This window comes from Vicia villosa, linkage group LG3 (genome assembly GCF_029867415.1).
Source record: "Vicia villosa cultivar HV-30 ecotype Madison, WI linkage group LG3, Vvil1.0, whole genome shotgun sequence".
Lineage (NCBI taxonomy): Eukaryota > Viridiplantae > Streptophyta > Magnoliopsida > Fabales > Fabaceae > Vicia > Vicia villosa.
In genome coordinates, this window is record NC_081182.1 from 105,116,632 (window position 1) to 105,140,484 (window position 23,853).

The 23,853-nt window shown below is 32.0% G+C and overlaps 1 protein-coding gene across 1 annotated transcript; it reads right to left on the bottom strand.

Moving 5' to 3' along the window:
- Positions 1-983: 983 nt before the first annotated feature.
- Positions 984-7,212, bottom strand: LOC131662255 (uridine kinase-like protein 4). Its single transcript, XM_058931989.1, has 15 exons — positions 7,030-7,212; positions 5,996-6,159; positions 5,115-5,206; positions 4,843-4,912; positions 4,433-4,545; positions 4,158-4,254; positions 3,767-3,846; positions 3,214-3,408; positions 3,024-3,107; positions 2,886-2,946; positions 2,588-2,648; positions 2,082-2,175; positions 1,910-1,982; positions 1,487-1,569; positions 984-1,349 (listed from the first exon to the last, which is right to left on the bottom strand). The coding sequence occupies exons 2-15, from the start codon at positions 6,147-6,149 to the stop codon at positions 1,170-1,172; spliced, it is 1,437 nt and encodes a 478-aa protein (XP_058787972.1). The 5' UTR covers positions 6,150-6,159; positions 7,030-7,212; the 3' UTR covers positions 984-1,169.
- Positions 7,213-23,853: the final 16,641 nt, after the last annotated feature.

Sequence of the window (23,853 nt, forward strand, 5' to 3'; positions counted from 1 at the left end):
TTTTAAATGTTGAAACCCAACTGATTAATAGACTCAACCCAACCATTAACAAACTGATTCACTAAGCAAAACAATGAAGCTCACGAACCGGGAAAATTGGACTTGAGCTCCTACGTACAGAACCTCCCGCCGGATCCTGACCCACTATTGCGCCACTAGCCACCAGCCTTCCGTCACATCGACCCCACCGCCAATCTCACTCCGACCATGACCCACTATTGTGCCACTAGCCACCGTGTTGGCTTTGCCGCCGGCCTCCCGTCACATCGACCCCACGGCCAATCTCGCTCCAACCCTGACCCACTATTGTGCCACTAGCCACCGTGTTGGTTCTGCTGCCAGCCTCCCATCACATCGACCCCACCGCCAATCTTACTCTGATGCCATCTCCCCTTGTCGCCTCCCTGCAGTTCTGACGTCTTCTGTTAACTTACTAACTGCTTTTATGTTTTTAAGATTTTTGTAATCTCAAAATATACTTTTAAAATATTTTTCAACAAATAGGTTTGCAACTTCTTAAGGGGGCATAATTGCATTAAAGTTTTCACAACAGTTTTTTAGTGTACATTATTCATCACAGAAAACTCATTATAAGCCCTTTTGCCTGGTAAAAGCCTAAATGTGAAAGAAAAAAAAAATGAAAGATAAATGCAGTAGATTTCAAAATTATATTTGAATATATTATGCAGAGCCTTATTGTATTGACTTAATGGAGCATCTTCAAAAGCAGACACTCTAATTATTTAATTTTACTGTCAAAATACTATATGACCATGGTATTAGTGGAATATCCTTGTCCTATTAGTGACCCTCTGAAAAGTACTTTGGCACTTGATTACTTCCACCTGCTTATCCTTGTGTAACAGGTCCTGCTTGTAGCTTTTAGTGCAACTAACTAAGACTCTGAATTGCTCTACCGTCCATATACCAAATATGGTCACAACTTGTAAGTCTTTACAAGGTTAATGAAGTCTCAACTCTCAAATCACATACCAATTATTTTTGTTATAGAATATAGTAGTAAAAGATAACATCAAATTATCATGGTTATTCCTGGCCTAGTAGAGTCTAAATTGATTTAGAACTAAAATTTCAGACCCCCTAGCATATTGCAACATAGAAAGTTTCTTGTAATTATGATCAACCAAAAGATTTTGTTGAATTTGGTTTCACTTCTGTGAAGCAGCCACCACTTGTTCATCATCATCATCTGTTCCAAAATACCGATCTCCAAACTCGCCCATGCCCGGTATGACACGGTAATCTTCATTCAAGCCAATCTCTATCTCAGATGTCACTATTTTAATTCTTGGAAAACTTTTGCAGACCACATGAACACCTTTGGGAGCCTGCAAACGATGGGAAGATCATAAACATAACCAATCATAAGAACACAAAAAAACAGAAGGAACCGAGAGAATAATAATCACACTACAAATCGAATAAGGAAAAGATGCATAGAGGAACTAAGGCATTAGTAACTTACAGAAATGAGATTAAGAAATATAATGTTGGACTCTGGTACACCTTTTCGTATAAGTAAAGAAATTGCATGAACAGCCGAATTACCTACAAAATGAAATTTTCTATGGTTAATCAAAAAGTGCTACGTAAGAAACTCTAGCGGAAGGCAGCACAAAAATGTGCATATATATTTACATAGTTCGGCCAACGTGACTAAAACAAGTATGGAGCAAATGAATTGAACTTAAATTGATGTGACTAGTTTTTGGACCAGTTTGTTTGTGGTTTTCATTTGAATCGGTTTGAATATAAACACTCATTATCGCAACATAATTAAGATATTAAAAAAAATCAACAAACAAATATAAAACTTCTAATTCTAATTTCAATAGGCTACCTACTCTATTCGGAACAACCATGAGAAAAAAAGGAGACTGTCACAAACCTGTGCCGAGAATAGGATCCAACAGTAACACATGCCTTTCTGAGATGTCATTTGGCAATTTTTCATATATTAGCTATTCATTTGATCATAAGATAAGAAGTTAGTAACCAAGAAAATGAGAAATCGAACAGAGATATGTACCAGAGCATCATACAGACACAGATGGACAAACCTGTTCACCATTGTCGCCTTCTCTGTGGATCAGAATTTTCCCAATCTTAATACCTTTACAGCATGCTCTTAAGGCATTCTCCATACTCTCCCCACTGAAATTAGAGGAATATGAATGTCAATATAACAACAACAAAAAGTGCTTTTATTAATTATAAAGTGCTGCCGAGATATATTTTCATATCAAACAAAGGAGAGGAGGGAGGAGCTAGTTCTTTAAGACGCTATATTTTCTATTTAAATAACTGTTCAAGATCAATTCAGCAAAGACACTTAGGGCCATTTGCTATGGTTTTTTTTTACAAAATGATTTTCACTATAGCAGTAAGCAAACATAAACACAAAAACTTCAACTTTTCTTAAAAATATCTAAACTATTGAATACCAACTTTTACAAAAATAGTTGTCAAAACAAATTATTCAATACATGGAAGCGAGGATCTTGGAAAACATTTAATCAAATGTCAATGTAACTCCAGAATCCAGATTTCGGAAAACAATTAATACCTTCTGATGACAGAAACACCACACAACCTTTTGCAAAAATCTACACCAGTGTATACAGAACCTGCATTTAAGAAAGGGTGAATTTAAAGGCAAATAATACAAACTAAAGAATTCAAAAATAAAGCATGTGAATCGGAACCAGACTTTGGATCTCAACCCCAAAAACTAGCTCAAGAGGTGAGGTTGCCCTCACATATTTATACACCCAACAGTCCGGGAACCTTAGCAATATGGGACTTCGAACAAACTCTAACAAACACAAATACCAACTTCAACAGCATGAAAAGGAAAAGATTACCTGTGGGAGTGATTACTTGTTTTTCTGTAAATGGAAGATGTCCTAAACCATGTTCCACAACCTGGTCAAGTGCATAGTTAAAGAAAATACCATATCACCGCCAAATTTGGAAAGTGATGATGAAAGGTGTTTACTTACCAAACGAATCAAACGATCAGAATAAAATACAAAATCATGCTTCGTTATCTGAGCATCGCGTATCAGGGTATGCATACCTCGAATCTGCATAGCAGCAATTATTACGACGATTCAAATTTTATAACAAAAATCAAAGCTTGGAACTCTGCGAGATTATTTGAGAAGGTTAATAAATTGAAGAAAAGGGTACCTGAAAAGTCGACTGAATTACATATAAATTCGGATATATTTTACACAGGTCATGCTGACCAAGCTTCGTGCGGATATGCTGAACAATCAAATCAATAGCCACATGATTATCTCCTCCACGAGGTATGATTATATCAGCATACTTCTTTGTTGGAAGAATAAAGTCATCAAAAGCTGGCTTCACAAATTTTGAATACTGCAACAAGTGAAACAAAAGAATCAGCTACTGAAATTCATTTAATTGAAGGTATTGGCCGTCAAAATCAGATGAAGAATGCATTAACTTGATCAAGATTAATCCATAATAATATAATCCCTCAAAAATTGAATAACTATGCATAGCTTTCATTATTAAGGAATTTAAATAGAGCCAATCACCATCATGAAATTAAAATTATCTTAAGGAATTTAAATAGAGCCAATCACCATCATGAAATTAAAATTATCTTTCCCTAGTCTTGCAAATAATAATCAATATTGGAAAAGAAAAAAATACAACATAATATAGAAAAGTCCTTAGCGTAGTGCAAAACGGTGTGGTTTTAAATTGCTACCTGATCAAGAATTACTCCAATGTCCCGATCTTTCTCGCTGGTATCACGCCTAATCCTTCTTGCCAAACGAACATCAGCATCTGCACTGAACATTTGAAAATGTAAAGTGACGGTGTAATTTAGTATTTTTCAACAATGGCATGGAAAGTCTACCGGATTGGAAAATAACTAGAAGATACACAAGCAAAAGTTCAATACATAAACAATCAACAAATAAATGAAAGAAATTATTAATGTGAGTCTAGAAGGTCAAAATATTGTGGTTTATGAGGACGGGGACACCAATTCCTCGAGATGAAATAAAATTATTCTAAAAGATTCCAAATATATTGACAAATGCTATGTGAAACATACAATACGATAAATTCTGAGTTAATGGAAACAAAAGGACCTGTATCAACAAATATCTTCATATTCATCAACTCCCTAACACGTGGATCATGGAAAACAAGGATGCCTTCCAAAATTATAACATCTGAAGGGTTCACCTGAAGAGAAATCATAGTGACATGAGCTTCGTCGCAAAACTGAGTCTAAATATGCATTTAGATTATAGTATCAAAAATATTTTATTCATGAGATATGCACTAAAAAACAAAGGTACCTTTTGCATGATATTTACTATTTAAAACTTCTAAAACAAAATTTAAGGTTCAAAAGATATACCCTTCTTAATGTGTCACTTTTGTAGCTCTTAAAATTATACTTTGGAATATCTACAGCTTCACCATGCTTCAATTTGTCCATAACACGAAGCAATTCCTCGGTATCAAAAGCATCTGATGATAAATCATAACAGACATACAAGAACATTCACTTAGTTATCAAGAAAATAGAATGTTACATTTTCCTAATCCTGCTGCTAGCCTATCAATTTTCAGGAAATTATCATTCACCAATATAAAACCTTAAACAATGAATTCATAGTTTGTTTTCTTCTATAATGACTAGAAATAAAGAAGAAATATAGAAAAGTGTCCAAGTTAAGAATAACAGAACTTTTCATCGTTTACAGTTTCCTAATATTAAAAGACACTCACTTATAATGTCAAACTAATAAATGTAATTGTACTAACCAGGATGGTCAAAGTTATAATCTTGTACCCTTGATCGTTCCTCCTCGCTCAAGTTATTGTAAAACGAATCCTGTCATATGTTAAATAGATAACTTATCCGGCCAATGTATCAATACAAAAACAATAAAAAAGGTTCTAACCCAAATTCTGAAACACGACTCCAAAAAAAAAAAACAAGACAAAAGAAAGAGGGAGTGCTCAATATAAGTACAATAGGTCTTGATATTTTCACAATTTAACCACAATATGTATGAATAGAAAGAATTCAATACCTGATTAACAAGCACAACACGCTGGTCATGAAGCTGCTGAACAATCATATCACAAACTGTTTTTTTGCCAGATGCCGCACCCCCGGCAACACCTGCAAAAATATATAAATAAATTAGAATCACTAAGATAAAAGGAAGAAGTTGTAAAAAACTGAAAAGGATGCTTCCAAACGGACCAAACTTAGGATTTACTAACAGGAATGTTAGATGAAATGATATTATGATGCTAGAACTGATACCTGTATATTAAATTTTAAGTATTTTAATTCCGTGTTAATTTATAATTACACAAATAAGACAACGTGATTTCTTTCCATGGAAAACGTGAAATCTGGCCTGTTTATGTCATTTTTCCTTCAATTAAATGTATTTTAATGTCAAGAAATTGTGTTAATGTCTCATGTGAACTATATTCGAAGAGACAAATATCAGAGCCAGTGATATTTTCTCTGGTGTAACAGACCAGAACCTTACATGAACTATAATTTTATTACAAAGAATTAGGGAGTAATACTCAGACTATAGAAAAACAATGTAAAACATCATGGGCAAGTAACCTCCCTGCCCTAGTCCCCAATTCTTTTGAATGACTAGCTTACCTTCTCATTTCCTCTCTTCTGTATTTATATACAATATGACCCTACCTACCTTATCAGTCTACTAAATAATTGATGTGCAACTAACTAATTAATGGTGTTATTGAACAGAACCCAAAGCATTTATGGTCTCTATCACCTCTCAGTTCCTACTAGCAGCAAAACCATCAAGATAGTGCAGACACTAGAAACACAACGCAAAGTGCGCCCACCATAAATGGACACAAATATGAAGTACCCGATGAGTTTAGTACTAATTTGGAAACTTTCCATAAGAAAACACACCTATGACGAAAGGTTGATTGTACATGTCAGTTTCCGATGTTGTTGGTTGTTCTATGCTAGCTTCTCTTTGCTCAAAACCATCCATGTGAAATCCAGAAAAATGAACTTCAGATGAAGATTCCATTAAATCAACAGCTGACTTAGCACCACCCATTAGCAAATACCTGGAAGAAAAAAAAGAGGTTAAAAATAACAGTTACGGAAATACGATAAAATAATATTCAAGAAAAGACAATAAACATATTAATTATGGATATGGATGGTTTATACAAGACCTTGCAGGCTACAACAATCTAAAAGCAAAGCATTCAAATCACAGCTTGCAAATATGTCTTTAATTGGATGAAGTCAAAACGTTTATTTTATTCAATCCTTTGACACTTTTGGTCATCACTCAAATATTATAAAAGACTAAGAATATTCTTATGCAGATCAACACATGCATTGACTAAACCAGCTTAAAGTAGCATGTTGTTCTTTTGTCATACTACAATGGTTTCCCAGACCTGGCAGAAACATTTATTTCCTCAAATATCCCAAAATTAAACCCTATAATTAAACTAAAAACTCAAGTTCATCAAGTTAAACAATAATCCAATCTCCAATTTCATTTTCCTTTATTTATAAAATACATAAAGGGTAAACAACTAGAGCAGATATCATTTTTCAAGCAGAAGCATCAAACAATTATATTGAAACTTTCCATAGGACATGGTTTTTATTCTTTCATGACAAACTTTCAACAGAGTTTGGCTCAAAGTGAGTTAAACATCAAATAGACAAAAAATCAAACAGCTTAAGAGCAAGGAGAAGTTCATTGCAAAGAAACTTGCAACCAAAATAAAAAACAAAGAAACTAAATTCATGCTCACCCATTTCATCCCTGTAGGTAACTACATCCCAATTACAAAACAATCAAATAGGTTTTCCACAACTAAATCTAGATCCAACTAAAAGCACACAAAAAAAACCCAAGTAAATGCACAGAAAAAGATGGTTGAACTAAGTGGGAAAATGCTGACTCCAAAAAATACCTCGTGAGCACAAGAAATAGGGTGTGAGAGAAAAAGTTGCACAGAAATTGAAGAGGGTGAGAGTTTTTAATCAAAGATGGAGACTCTGTAGTTCATATGTCAACAGAACATTCAATGATGGAACACACAGCTTATGTAGACCCTTGTTTTGGTTTGGTTTATTCGCCACCTCTTTCTACACCTTTTTTACAAATTATATATATATATATATATATATATATATATATATATATATATATATATATATATATATATATATATATATATATATATATATATATATATATATATATATATAACACCAACGTGTCAAAATTTAATTTGACATCAAATCTCAACCGTTAAAAAAGTTGATCAAACGGTCGTATAAATAGTCTATTTTTTATGCAAAAAAATAGACTATATATTTTTTTATTATTTTATTTAATTTAATATGATCGTTGGATCAATTCTTAAAACGGTTGAGATTTGGTGTAAAATTAAACAAACTTTGACATATATATATATATATATATATATATATATATATATATATATATATATATAAAAAAGTTTAGTATAAATATTTTATATTATTAAATCAATTCAGTTATTAGTTGTGCAGAGATATTAGATGCAAATGCATAGAAGCGAGGGTGAGTATGTGGTATACCGTAATCGCAATTACTTGATAAAAAATATGTATAGTGTAAATATTTTTAATTTGTGATCTTACCCGATCAGAACGGGTGTCTTGGCCTGCAACTTGTTGGAGTAATGAGAATGAGGGGTGTACCTGCAAGGTACTCTGATGCCAAAGTGAGAAAGAGCGCAAAGAAGTCCATGTACAAGAGAGTGAGAGTGTAAATAATGAATAACTGACCCTCTCTAGTGAAAGAGGATACTATTTATAGCCTCAATGTTGGGCCAAGGTCCCTATATTGGGTTGGATATGCAGATCCAAAATGGAGAGTGTCAGGATCTATGTGTATAATGGAGACAAGCACGTGGTCTCGGTCCTAGTTCAACCGCTCCAAAGTTTTAAGGGAGACGAGGTCTTATCGGAAGCGCGAAGACTCCAGTAGATTCGGAGGGTTGGAGCTGAAGGAACCATACGAGGAGTAGGGTCCTCAGACAACTAGTCGTGTTCGGGTGTTACGTCTGCCCGGAGAAATGCGGATGGTCGTGCTCGGTAGTCGCACCTGTCCAAGACGCCGCAGAATCGCAGTACTTAGGCAAGTGAGATCCTTGCTCTCCAATCGGCCAGGTGTAAGCCTGCACGAGCGTGAGCTAAATTTGATATTCCTTTAGTCAGATTAGGTTTGGACCTTGCGCAACGACTGGGCCAAGCGTAGGTCCGGTCTAGAACAATTTGTATGTGTTAAACATTATTTTTTTTTTTATATTTTAAGATAAATTAATAATATTAATTAAAATAGTGGTATTAATATTAACTTTTTATATTTCAACATATTAAAAGTCCTTGTGGTGTATAAAATTTATGATAATTTTAAAATTATTGAATAATTTATGTTGGTTTTAAATTTGGTGTTATTATAATTTGTATTTTCTTTCTTTGTCTCTTGACCTGTAAGGCTGTAACAGTGTGTGTTTCAAAGTTGATCAGGATTCTTTTCAATCCACCGTGGCGCTGAATCAGATGTGGGGCCCGCTTGCTTTTTCTAGGTTGATATATTTAGTACTTTATTTAATTCTTAACTCTACATCATGTCCTTTTAGCAATTTTGTTCTAGTTCTCGAATCTCGTACAAATTTTAATGCATATTTTACATTAGTATTTTTCACATTTTGGGATTAAAAAATTTAATATTAATGGTGTAAAATATAAAATAAAGATAAGAAAATATACATACTTGATAAAAAAATTGTGTGATTTGTACGTTGTTTGGTGTAAGCAATATGTTATTATTAGTTTGTATAAATAGATTTGATAAAGTGTTCAATTTATATAAGTCACTCCACCTATTTGTTTCAGCTTTAAAAAAATAAATTTTTTTTTATATTTTTGAAAATATATTTTTTAAAAGTGTTTTTAAAATATTATAAGTTTTTTATATTCATTTTTTTAAAATAAAATACTAATTTTGACATCTTATAACATAAACATACATTATTGAAGAACAAAACTTAGTCAAAATCGCAATTTTTTTAAAAAGTTGTATTTTAAAAATGATTTTTATAAAAATCTATTTGAAATAGCTTCAAAATTAAGTGATTTTTTTTAAATTTTGATATCCAATTTTTTTCCATAAATAGATGAAATACCTAAAATCACATTTTAAGAATAACTATTCAAACAAAATTTTCATTTGAAGCTTTTATAAAAAGTTTTTGTATAAAAAAATTTTTCACAAAATTATGTAACACTATAAAAATCATTTTTTAAAAAAAGCCAAAACAAACGAGCCTTAAATCAGATACAAGTTGTTGTTTCAAAGATCAGATTTCAAAATATGTTCGTCAGAAGAGCTGTTGCTTTTAACTCTGATGACATTGTCAAAATCAACTGATAAAGGTCAAGATCAGATATGCAAATTAGTTGTCATGACTCAATGTTCAGATAACAAGACTTGTCTTCAAAAAAGTTGTTGCTTTATTTATCTAAAAACAATGATTTATTCTGAAAGACTCTGACACTGTTGCACGTAAAGTTATATGATTTTTTTCTCACTTCTCAAATCAGTTATCTTACTTCAGATACATATTTGATCTAGGAAGTCTTGCGTCTTATTTCAAAAAAGTTGTTGCTATTATTTCTGAAAGACAAAGTTTGGTTCCTATTGGCTCTAATGTTTTCATGCTATTATAACAAAGTAGTTTCTGAACTACTCATCAGATAAATCATCAATAGAACAAAGATAAGAAGTTGATCTCTTCCAAGCTTACTACTTCAGATCAGAAGTACATCATTTGAAAATAAGATCAAGAAACTTTCTCAAGAAGATTCCAATATAATGGTATGCTTGAACAACTCCACTATTTCCAAGATGTTCGTATTATTCAAAAGTTGTCTTCCACGTTAAAGCTACAAGCTACAGGAAAAGAAGTAACGTGTTGTACTATCCAACATCTACACTTGATACTATCCGTTAGAAAGTAACCGTTGGCTTTTAGAAAGGACTCTTCTATCCTCACAACGTCTCTTTCTCTGAAGACTATAAAAGAAGATCAAGATTTCAGAAGAAATGTAGCGAAGCGAAATGCTGCTCAAGCTGAAGCTCAAGTGTTCAAAGCAAGCGAAAGCTGTTGCAAAATTATGAAAGTTGAAGCTAAATATAAAATAGGAAAAATCATGAAGAGAAGAAGATTACTATAAGATGCTACCTAAACACTCATTAAATACATCTTTGTAGAATCGTGTAAAAGCAATGAGTTGTTGCTCATATCTTGCTTAACACTTTTGTGTTATATTTGTACTTAAACATTTGTGTAATCTGCTTAATAGAAGCAATCATCTAAACACAACTTAAATCAATTTCTATTGATTGTTCTTTGAGTGACTAGTCTTAGTCTGTATACTTAAGAAAACTTTGACAGTTTGTCATCATGGGAAATCTTCTATATGGGACCAGTTGGGTCAAAATTCTTAAAGGATTCGTTGATCGTTATATCTCTTAGGAGACCAGTTGGGTCATAATTCTTAAGAGGTCATTAACAGATTGATCAATATTTTGGTTGTTAATCACCTACAATTGGCCCGTGCAATTGTAATCATTTCTATGATTAGTGAATTAAGTCTTTTTCTAAGGCAAAATCACTTTGGCGGGTGGACAGGTCTAACCTTTTCTAAGGGAAACCTGGATAACTGAATGTATCGTCTTTCTCTTTATTGCATTCATTATTATTTATTTTGCACCAATAATGTTTCTATAGAGAAAAGTTTTGAAAATCCAATTCAAATGTCCTTTCTTGTATTTTTCTCAAGCTTCACCATTGCCATGCCTAATCAAAATGCAATAAGTATTATCAAATTAATATCAAAGATCAAAATAAGTGGTGTTTATTGTCTTTGGATATTATTACCACATCATTAATATTTATTTCTATACTTTAAAATGATAAATCAATTGAGGACTAAATTTTCTTTGAAGTTATATATATATATATATATATATATATATATATATATATATATATATATATATATATATATATATATATATATATATATATATATTCTTTCTTGAGTAGCTACTTCTATTTGACTAATTTCCTAGCCGAATTAAGCATCACATGGTAATCTCATGCAAAATAAATTTTGTAGGGCTTGATTAGCTCCATCAACCATTTTTTATGTTTCATTCAACAATCTACAAATCTTAGTTATCATAGATTATTCAAAAGTTTTTAACTTGACTTCCACTAAGCCTATATTTGATATTTTCAATTTTTTTTACGGTGTGACAGCATGTTCTATAAAAGCTACCCATTATAGCTTTTGAAAAGTTACATTGGAGACGGTATAAACGTGTGGTAGCGGTGATATACATTGTTTCAAATCACGCACTAGAACGTCTTCAATTTCAAAAGTTGACAACTTTCTCTAAATAAGTTATTCAACTCTCATGGATTTGAAAGCTTGATTTTTTAGATCTTTAATTGAACCTTAATTTTGGCAACCTTGTTCATTTTCAATTTCATATCTTAAAAAAACGACATTGAAATTGATGGTTGGTCCATTTTACTTAGACTTTTACCATAACGCAAGCACATACACTAAATGTAGTTATGACTTGGAGATTTTAATTTTCTGAGATATTGGTTGTAATGTCCCACGGGACATGATAAATTTGTTACCAATTTTGAAAGTTAGTCAATGAATCAACTAATAGTTCTCAACTATGAATCCCTTTGAAAGTTATATGTATAGTTTATATCCTTCCTTGATTAGCATCTTCTATTTGACTAATTTCCTAGCTGAATTAGGCATTACATGATGATCTCATGTAAAATAAACTTTGTAGGGTTTAATTAGTTCCATAAACTGATTTTTTTTATGTTTCATTCAGCAATCCATAAATCTTAGTTATTATAGGTTCCTCAAAAGTTTTTAAGTTGACTTCCACTAGATAGTCTTCAATTTCAAAAGTTGACAACTTTCTTTAAATGAAACTTTCATGGATTTGACTGCATGATTTTTTAGATCTTTAATTGAACCTGTTTAAGATATTTGGCAATTTGTTCATTTTCAATTTCATATCTTAAAAACACAACATCAAAATTGATGGTTGATCCATTCTACTTAAACTTGTACCATAACGCAAGCACATACATCAAACATAGTTGTGACTTGAATATTTTAATTTTTTTAAGTTATTGGTCCTAATGTCACACATAATTGACAAATTTGTTATCAATTTTAAAAGTTAGTCAATAAATCAAATAATAGTTCTCAACTATAAATTCCTCTGCATCTCAAATAATTATGTAAAGGAAGAAACTACATCCTTCCTTCGATTATATGTTGATTAACTCCTATAAAGAATGTTAAATATAATGTTGGTTTTTTTAGCCATTAAACTAAAAATTTGAAGGAGTGAAAAACACTTAGAAAGGGGGGGATTGAATAAGGGTTGTTTCTAAAAAAAGGCAGATAAAAAATAATCACACAGTTATTTTTATCCTGGTTCGTTGTTAACTAAACTACTCCAGTCCACCCCTGACAGAGTGATTTACCTCAACTGAGGATTTAATCCACTAATCAACCTTGATTACAATGGTTTTCCACTTAGACAAATTCTAAGTCTTCTAGAGTATACAGATCACAACTTGATCACTCTAGGAAAATCCTTTTACAAAAGTAAACAATAATACAAGAGTTTAATGTGCTTCTTAATAAGCTATAATCACCAAGTGATTTTTCTCTCAAGATTAAGTTATAAACACTCACTAAGATATTACAAGATGTGAGGTTGAAGATGAAGTTCTTTTCTGTTTTTGTACGATAGCATTTTGGCAGCGTAAGGTTACTTGGAGCGAGAGTTGTTTTCTCCTTCAGCATCAGAACTTCTTTATATAGGCAGTGAGAAATGTGACTGTTGAGTAGCATTTAATGCTTTGCGTGAATAGTACACTGCTGCATTTAATGTTTCACTCTTTTGTCAACTACCTCGAGTCATGCTTCAACTGCTTTTGCTGACTTTGCCTTTTGTAGCTTCTAACGTTCCTTTTGTCAGTCAGACAGATTTGACGTTGTAGCCTTTTCATCTTGTACTTTCTTCTGGACTCAGACTATTAGAATAACGTTTGAATATCAGAGTCTTCAGCGTTGGTGCAAATGCAACTTCAGTCATCAGACTTTGGAAGTGCTTTGTAGCGTGATACCATCAGATCTTCAGAGCCTTGCTTCTGACTGCCATCTTCTGATGCTTTCCAGATCATGTTCTGATTTTCTCAAGACTATCTTCTGATGTCTTCCAGATCATGTTCTGATGAAGCCATCCAGATCTTCTAGGTCAGAGTTTCTGAATGCTGATTTTGTGCATACTCTTTTACGGTGTGTTTGTTTCGAGAGAAGTACAGGCGAGAGAAATAAGGACGAAAGAGAGAAGCGAGAAATAACAATTTCTTCTGCTTGGAACACTGTTGAAATACAGAAGAGAGAGCAAGTTAGCGTGGGTCCCATGACCTTTCTGTTTCTTCGCACATTAGCGAAGAAATTGACACAAAAGCTTCTTTTTTCAATCCTTTCCACTTGTACCCTTTGCTTAATAAATGCAGTGGTTTATTTCACGTTCAGGTATAACATTTTAACACTATTAAATTGATAACAAAACAACAACATTGAGAGTGTGATAATATTTTAATTTATTAAAGTTAAGTTAAATTAGATGATTCATATTAATTTAAAAATTATTAAATAATAAGAAACACTTATGTCATATAATTTATTTATTTGAATTAATTAACCAACTAAAATTATATTAAATTAATTAAATTAATATTGATAAAAAATATAAATAAAGTTAATTAATTTTTAAATAAATGAAATACTAAAATAACTAAGTAAAAAATCTATATTTTAAAAATTTATTGTTTTTAATTATATTAAAAATTAAAATTCACATTGATTGAAAAATATCTTTACGTGTTTTAAAGAATTGTTAGTATGTATTTTAGATAATAAAAACTATGTATTAATTTTTAAATATAAGGATATTTTTGTCCTTTTAAAAATAATTACACTTCTCTCTTCTCTATTTCTCTTATACCTCTCTTGTAACAAACAATCCATCAAATCTACTCTATTTCTCACATCTTTTCTCTCTTATCACTTTCTTCTCATAACCAAGACCTACCCCTCACAACATTCAACATCACCTTTGCCAACTGAGCTATTTAAGTTTTCTATAAACTAACTGCATCAATATGTATATCATACAAAGATATATTTTATTTCATAATTAATTTTCCATAAGTATTATTCAACCATACATTAAACTGAAAGTATTCTTTATATAAATAAATATAATTTTCAAATATATTATATTTAAACGTTATTTAACAAATCATATTTTAATATTTAGTATTTAAGTACTGAAAATAATAAAATAATAATAAATTGAAAATGATTGAAATATAATTTCAGTTTATTAATTAAACGTAAATATAATAAACTAAAATATTTAGATATAATACTTTTACGTTTAATATATTAAAACCAAAAGTTATAAATAAACTGAAAATAATTTAGAATAATTATAATAAAGTAATATATTTATAATAATAAACTAAACAATATATTTATAATACTACATGAGAAACATTCAGTTTTTTATATTGTAAATAAATAAATAATGTTAGCATAAACGAATTAACGTTTTTTATTAAACTGAATAATATTAGATAAACTGAATAATATATTGTAAATAAATAATGTTTTTTAAATAAATAAATAATGTTAGCATAAACCGAATTAGCGTTTTTTATATTGTAAATAAATAAATAATGTTAGCATAAACTTTGTAAATAAATAATGTTTAAAAAATATTATAAAAGAATTAAAGTTTTTTATTAAATATAAATATAGTATTTAACGTTTTTAACATAAACGAATACTTAACATTCAGTTTTTATTAAAAAATGTTATTGTTAGCATTCAGGTTTTTTTAACATTCAATTTTTATTAAACATTTAGTTATTAATGTAGTATATTAAAATATTTAGTTATAAACATAAACGAATGACTTAGTTATTAATACAGTAGTTATGTAATATATCCATTTTGATGCAACCAGTTAAACAAGGGAAACAAATGGCCTAGTGGTAAGGCCTATTACTTTCAACCAAATGGTGATGGGATTGATACCCATTGTTGACAAAATTTTAAAAATTTTCCATTCTTGACATAAGAAAAAAAAAAGTGAAAAACTCATTGTTTTTGAGATTCGCCCCATATGGCAGGGGGCAAAATAGGGTTTAACCCTTATTTATAATGTTGGATGCATGTGACGCGGTCGTTTGACTTGTTTCTCTCAATCTTACAACATGTATTTATTTTTATGCATATGTGTACCATTTTTCTCAAATCATACTTATGTGAAGATTGATGTTTTAGTTAGTGGTGCTATGATCATAAGACTATGTACAATGGGGGTGTTGAAAATTTTTTTCAACTGTTGAATTCATGCAATGGTATGTTTAATAGCTTGTTTAATATGATGTGGATTACTTTGTGTTGAAAGAATTCAACATGTTGAATGAATGAGAGTGGGGGCCACATACAATATTTTGCAAAATCCTATTGGTTGTTGTGACTATTTGAATTTTTAGTGTGTTGTGAATGGTGGTAAAGTAGGGTGTTGAATTTTATTAAACAAAACTATTGTAGTGAGTAAAAGTTGAATGTGTGTTGAATTATTAGGTGGAAGAGAGAGAAGATGATGTGGAGTATAAAAAGTGAAAAAGTAGGGTGTTGAATTTGGAAACCATTGTAAATAGTCTAACACGCATCTAAAAAGTTGAATTGCTGGAAATTAAATTGTTAAGTTCTATGCTTTTGACCTTTTGACCAATAATCACATATCACATATTTGACTAATTTTATTACAGTTATGTGATTCGCTGTACAATTTAAACAGTTTTGACACTAAAAATCATTCGAATGTTAAAAAAAAAACGTACAGTTCAGATTTGATTCGATTTTTTTATAAAAAATTTATTGAGCCATACATACACATATAAAGTAAAATATATTTTTGTGTTTAGTAATTCATATATTACCATAAAAAAGTTTATAATTGACAAAATTAATTTATGATTTAATACATAAAAATCTTTGTTACAATTTTATCTTAGACTTAAAGAATAATATAAATGAAATTGCATTTGTAAATAAATATTATACAAAGAATACGATAAAAGATATTTTGTCAAAATAATTTTTGATAATAAATATCATAAAGTATGATAAAATATACACGTAATACTAGTTAATTTTTATAAAAAAGTAAAAAAAAAATATATTGGTTAATAAGATTTTATAACATAATGCTGTTTGGTTTTGTTTGGTTTAGTTTCGTTTACAAAATACAAATTATAAACCGAACTGTACGATTCTGTTAAAAAATAACTCAAACATATCTGAATCAAATATAATTTTTTTGCAGTCTTAATTTAATTCGGTTGAATTTTCCAATTTTTTTTTAGACCAGTTGGTTAAATTTTGAAAAATCTACTTCTTTTTGTTTTTTATTAGGCTTAACTAATAATCGAATATGCAAATATATTTGTATCGATACATTTCTTTATTCGCAGTTTCGCACCGTTCCAAAGACTACACATATATAACAAACTCAACTTTCTTATTATCTATATGTATATGAATAGCAAAATTCTAAAGAATGTTTATTTGCTTACGGAATTTGTAGACGTTTGTATTTTTTTTCCAAAATAGAATATATAGGAAGGTTTAGATATGTATGGATGGAATTCTTGCGTGGGAATTGAATAACGACGTGCTTAATATGTACCGTGGCTCGTTAAAATCCCTTGGGAACATATTTATGTCGGTATACGATTTGGTAGGTTGTTCTCTTTCCAAAAAATTCTAACTTCCAAAGATGATAAGACCATTCTTTTGATTAACTTGAATATGTCTAGTCATCAGTGGTCGTTGGATAACAAGACCACACCATAGGATGACAATTGTCCTTTTTTTTTATTTTTTTTATCGTCACCGGTATAGTTTGGTTTGGGTGTCAATTTTGGTATCAAGTAGTTCCAGCCTCCTCTCGATCGCAGTTTGAGACAACGACTTTAAATGAAAACTATGTGACATTAAATCCTAGTGAGCTTTTATAAAATTTAAAAGACAGAACCAACACAAGTACACATTATTATGGTAATAAAAACTTTCATCGTCATCACTTACTTGAGTTTTAGAGTATATGTAGGTGTCTCTATCGGATTGGTGCAGAACGACACTGTAATTTGTCATTAGATTGTTAGTAAATAACTATCTTTGAAGAAGAACTTTTGTCATCTTATCATTTGGTGTCGTCTGTGGAAAACAACATTTAGTGTTAATCAAAAGAATGGTCTTATCATCAATAGACTACCGTTAAAAGTTCAACTTGTCAATAGAGGTGTGTCTAATCTTACTTCCATAGATTGTCCTTTTTGTTCTAACCAACCGGAATCTTTGGATCATCTTTTCTACCAACGCCATGTCACCAAGGCGGTATGGAATAGAATTTAATTTATATGTGGTTGAGTAATGATGTTAATCTTTCTCATGAGGAATTCAAGAGCTTTGGGAGTATTCAAGAAAAGGTGAAAAACACCAACATTAAAGCTAATCTAAACATAATATGGATAGCTTTAATTTGGTGTACTTGGAATATGAGAAATACAATCATTTTTTATAACGGTATTTTTACGATGAGATGATATCAAACATCTTGTATTTTTCATGGAGATGGGTTAGTAATAAGGAATCTCCGAGTAGGATTAACTTTTATGATTGGTATAAATTACCATTAATTTGTAACAAAACTTTTTAGTGTGTTCTCGATGTAAGGGTTGCACCCCTAGTGCGATATCTTATATTCAATTGCTTATTAAAAAAAAAAATTAGTGTTTCTATTCTTTTCTACCTCGATGGCGTGTTATAGCAACGTACTAGTAGAACAACTTTTGTCTAGAGTAAACTTCAACATTTTCTTAAAGAATCTCATAGAGAACATCTGAAAATGGACAAGACGAATTCAACAGCATATCAGATGCACACATCAAACGAGGTGTAAAGGGAGGAGAGAAACGATTTCTCCACCAAAACTCGTATTCTGTGATGGAATGTTCAATAGATGGTATAAATTCTACATCGTGGTTTGTATCACGAAAAATGTTGATGAAGTACAAGATAGAGAATCAAAATCATTTGCTAATCATCTTTGGGTTTTCCCTGACTCGGAGGAAGCAGGGCATGATTTTACCTTAAGAGGAAAAAATGGGAGAGTGCCAATCCGAGGGAAGAATTGGAGCTGAAAGGAAAAATGGGAAGACCCTCCTGTCTTTTTATAATGCGGAATTAATCAATGGTGTATAAAATCACCACACTTCTTTGTTGATAAGGGTTGTGATAGTCATGTTTGAGATCCGCTACGTGCTCGTGGGTCATGCAAATTATTGTGACATCATGTACATGGAGTTGCTCAACTCCTCGGGACTTACGCGTAACTTACAAATTACCATGGGTGTAACCTCTAAGACTTTAATGATTTTGACACCAAACCCTAGGGATACATGAAGATGAAGGCGCGAGAAACACAAGAAAGAGGGGTTTGAATTGGATTTCAAGGTTTAAAATAGATTCTTCCCAAGTGAAAAATCAAAGAACACAAGATTAAAAATAAAAGACACAATTATTTTTATCCTGGTTCACTATTAACCAAGTTAATCCAGTCTACCCGCCAAGGTAATTTTGCCTTATCAACAAGGACTTAATCCACTATAACCAAAGTGATTTTAAAATCACAACAAAGACCAACTGTCGGTGTTGCAAACCATAAAGACTACCCGACAGTGTCTTCTTGAGAAATCCTAACTATACTTTATTCTCTCAATGAGTTATCAACTTACAAATTGAAATACAAAGGTTGTGTTTACATAATTGTTTCTTTAAAAAAATTTACACAAGTTTAAATACAATAAAAAACACAAAAGTGTTTAGCAAGTATATGAACAAAAGATCACTTTCTGCAAGTTAATGAACAAAGTTTCACTTGCTTTTACAAAATTTTATAAAGAATACATCAGAGATAATTGAGCAGCGATTTTGCCAAAGTTTTGTTTGTTGGAATTCTTCTTATCTTCAATCTTTCAGGTCTTCCTTTTATAGAAAAAAAGTACATTGAAGGGTAGAATTGGAACACTTAATTCCAACGGTTTTGTCCACAACAGTCAGTGGTCGACAACATAGTAATGTATTACAGTCCTTGCGCCACCCTATTCGAGCGGTGGAAACATATGTACCTCGTACTATTCCCTCACATAAACCAATTTTAATCATCTTCTAATCTTCATAGGCTTTTGGTATTTGATGATGAAGCATACTTAGAAGGACCAAAACTTAAATCTTCAGATCCTAAGTCCTCAGAACTTGTTCATCCAAAACCTTGTCTTTAGAGTCTCCAACACTTGATCTTCAAATCTCTGTCTTCAGAATTTTCAGAACTTGTTATTCTAGAACCTTCCCTTTAGAATCTTCAGAACTTGGACAACATAATCTCAGAGCAAAAGGAGTCTTCAGAAGCTCTTCCAAAAGCTCTATCGCTAACATTCATCAGCATCGTTGTTATAGAAGAATTCTAGAAATTGATTGAGTTCGTAAACACTATTGGTTTCTTTAAGAGTCGGAGTGTGTTGAGTTCAAAACCTAATGACGTAACACGCCTTTTCTTCTGATTCAAATCCTGTTACCAAAAGCTACACACTAGACACAAACCTTTAGAGTACTGATAAGTGCCAAATTGTAGTTATTTTTGTATATAGTTTTACGGCACTTATCGTCTCTTTTTTCTCAACTTGTACGTGAATGCGTACGTTTTCGTTATATTTGTACATATTACGTATTCTTGAATTTTTATTTTTTTTATGTGTCATTTGATGCATATCGGAGCCTCGAGTAATAAAGTGTCGAATGCACAGTATCAAATACAAAGTTTTGGAGCAATAAGGAAATTTTCTACTCTCAAGCCCGCTAAGCGAGTGTTGTAGCGTGCTATGACCTATTTTGACCCCTTGACAATGGCTGAAGCTTTGCGATCCTGCTTAGCGAGTTCCATCTCGCTTATCAAGATCTGCTGAATTTTGTTTTTCTATAAATAGATTCTTTCAGATTTTTAGGGAATGGTTTTGGATTTTTTTGTCCCAATTCCATCACTCACATTTTTTAGGTTAGATTAGCTTAGAAAATGACACTAGGTGGTGCATTTGGATGATCAGAGGTGGATTGCTCATCAATCAGAGCTAACAACCCGTGAGATGTTTGGTTTTTCTCTTCTCTTCTTTGCGTATTTCTCTTTTGTTGGGTTTTGTATATGTATTTAATTTTAACTCGTGTATATTTATCGTCCATGGCGTTATATTTAATCTTCTTTACAAATCTTTATCGATTGTTATCTTAGTTTTTTGCTCTGTGCTTGGGGTTTGGGTTGCTATACACATATACTGCTCGAATCCTTATCTAGGATGATTATCTGTTAGCTGTTGGATTCTAGAGATAGATTTATAGCTGACATTTACTTGGGTATCTGTGTTTAATGTAACACCCCTCTAATACCCCACATAAATATATAATACTCAGAGTAACATGAAAAAGGGCATTACAATCTTCCATATAATTAAACAATACTCATGTCATGCCATAAAAGAGAACGTCAAACCAAACTTATTCAGATCATCATGTTAACACAGCGGAATTATATTTAACATTTGAATAATCAAACAACCAGTCATAGACTTAAAACACCAACATAAGCAATCCACCCAAATAAAAGAGTTTAACAAGTAACTCTAAACTGAAGGATAGAAAAACACTTAGAAAGGGGGGGTTTGAATAAGTGTAGCTTTAAAAACTTGACCGATAAAAATAAATTGCACAGTTATTTTTATCCTGGTTCGTTGTTAACTAAACTACTCCAGTCCACCCCCGCAGAGATGATTTACCTCAACTGAGGATTTAATCCACTAATCGCACGGATTACAATGGTTTTCCACTTAGTCAGCAACTAAGTCTTCCAGAGTCTTCTGATCACACACTGATCACTCCAGGAACAACTGCTTAGATACCCTCTAAGACTTTCTAGAGTATTCTGATCCACACGATCACTCTAGTTACAACCTGCTTAGATAACCTCTAAGACTTCCTAGAGTATTCTGATCCACACGATCACTCTAGTTCCTTACAACTTAATGTAATCAATTCTAAGAGTATTACAATTGCTTCTTAAAAGCTATAATCACAACTGTGATATTTCTCTTAACGTTTAAGCTTATTCTCACTAATATATTACAACAGCAATGTAGTGAGCTTTGATGAAGATGAAGATTCTGAGCTTTGAATAGAACAGTGTTTCAGCAAGTTAATATTCACAGAAATTGTGTTGGTTCGTTAACCTTGCTTCTCATCAGAACTTCATATTTATAGGCGTTGGAGAAGATGACCGTTGAGTGCATTTAATGCTTTGCGTGTTCCGTACAGCATCGCATTTAATGTTATACGCTTTTGTCAACTACCTCGAGCCTTGTTCACGCTGTGTCTACTGACGTTGCCTTTAATAGCTTCTAACGTTCCTTTTGTCAGTCAGCGTAGCCTGCCACTTGTACTTCCTTCTGATCTGATGTTTGTGAATACAACGTTTGAATATCATCAGAGTCAAACAGCTTGGTGCAAAGCATCTTCTGATCTTCTGACCTTGAAGTGCTTCTGTGCGTGATACCATCAGAACTTCAGTGCTTCTGATCTCATGTTCTTCTGATGCTTCCATAGACCCATGTTCTGATTCTGCTTCGACCATCTTCTGATGTCTTGCCAGACCATGTTCTGATGTTGCATGCTGAACCCTTTGAGACAAAGCTTCTGAGCGCTGAATTATGCATACTCTTTATATATTTCCTGAAAAGGAAATTGCATTGGATTAGAGTACCATATTATCTTAAGCAAAATTCATATTATTGTTATCATCAAAACTAAGATAATTGATCAGAACAAATCTTGTTCTAACAATCTCCCCCTTTTTGATGATGACAAAAACATATATAAATGATATGAATTTGCGATCAGAAAGAGCAGACGGCAAAAGACAAATTACACAGCTATAGCATAAGCATGTGAATATGTCTCCCCCTGAGATTAACAATCTCCCCCTGAGATAAATAATCTCCCCCTGAAATAAATACTCAAAGAACTTTAATAAAAGACTTCCCTGATTATTTCGGTAGAGACGATCACATAAGCTTCTGTCTTCAAAGAATTCATAGCTTCTGACTTCTGCTTCCATTGGACAACTTCAGAACTTTGAATTTCTTTAGATCCCTAGAACACTCACAGCTTCTGATTCCTGCTTCCATTTAGGACAGCTTCAGAACTTGAATTTCTTTGATCATCAGAACGTTCACAACTTCTGATTCCTGCTTCCATCTAGGACAGCTTCAGAACTTGAATTTCTTTGATCTTCAGAACATTCACAGCTTCTGATTTCTGCTTCCATTTAGGACAGCTTCAGAACTTGAGTTTTCTGGATCTTTAGAACATTCGCAGCTTCTGATTTCTGCTTCCCTCAGATAGCTTCAGAGCTTTGAATATCTACCAACATCACTTCATGCTAGATTTGTATCAGAATATTGTTGAATGTACCAGAGCATCATCAGAGCATCTCTACATCCTGAAATGTTACAGAACAAAACTAAACGACAAAAGTCAGCATGAACGAGTCAGAACATAAAATGTATATTAGAACACATGATATGTATCAGAGCCATATAGGCTAAAATAATGTATCAGAGCAAATAGAATTTTGTCAGAACAAATAGACAAATATTGGATCAAATTCTATTATCAGTGCTTCTGATTATTCTACTTTCTTGCTTCTGATTCTGAAGCTTGACAGCACTCAGCTTGCTTCAGTTTCCATGAGCTTATTCTTTTTACAGAATAACACTTCTTATGGTTTTGCTTCTTGTGTTTGCTTTGAAGATTTTCTTCACTTCTTTATACCTGCAAAACACTTAAACCATATAGAACTTGCAGTTCTTGTTAGTGAATGTGTGGGAGCTTTACCCAGCAACTGATTGGCAACTGATAGATTAATCAAATCATTTATCATTTATCTTCTCCCCCTTTTTGTCATAACATCAAAAAGAATATATCAAAAGATTCAGATGTATAAAACGACAAACAAAATCAATGAAATGCAAAACAAAGAAACTTTTCATTGATAATCAAAAGATATTACATGAGAAGATGTTTAACAAGCAGATGCAACAAGGAAAGAAAACTACTAAGACCAAAGACTAAGACCCTAGCTAAGACAAAATCTGCGCCAGCATGTCTTGAACCCTGTCATAATTTGCAGTTTTCCTTGCCATGAAGGAGTGAAACGCATCATTGACTGCTTCTTGGGCTTCCAGGCGAGGGGTCAGGGAGACTTGATTCTGATGCAGATCTTCCACAATCTCTATCAGAAACAACATTCTCAGCAGGTGAAGATGAAGAGATTTCTTTGGAATGGGTTGAGGGAGAGGAAAGGTTAGATGAAGAGGAAGTTGAGTCTTGAAGGTAAAAAGATGAGGAAGAAGATGGAGATGATGGAGGGCTTTCAC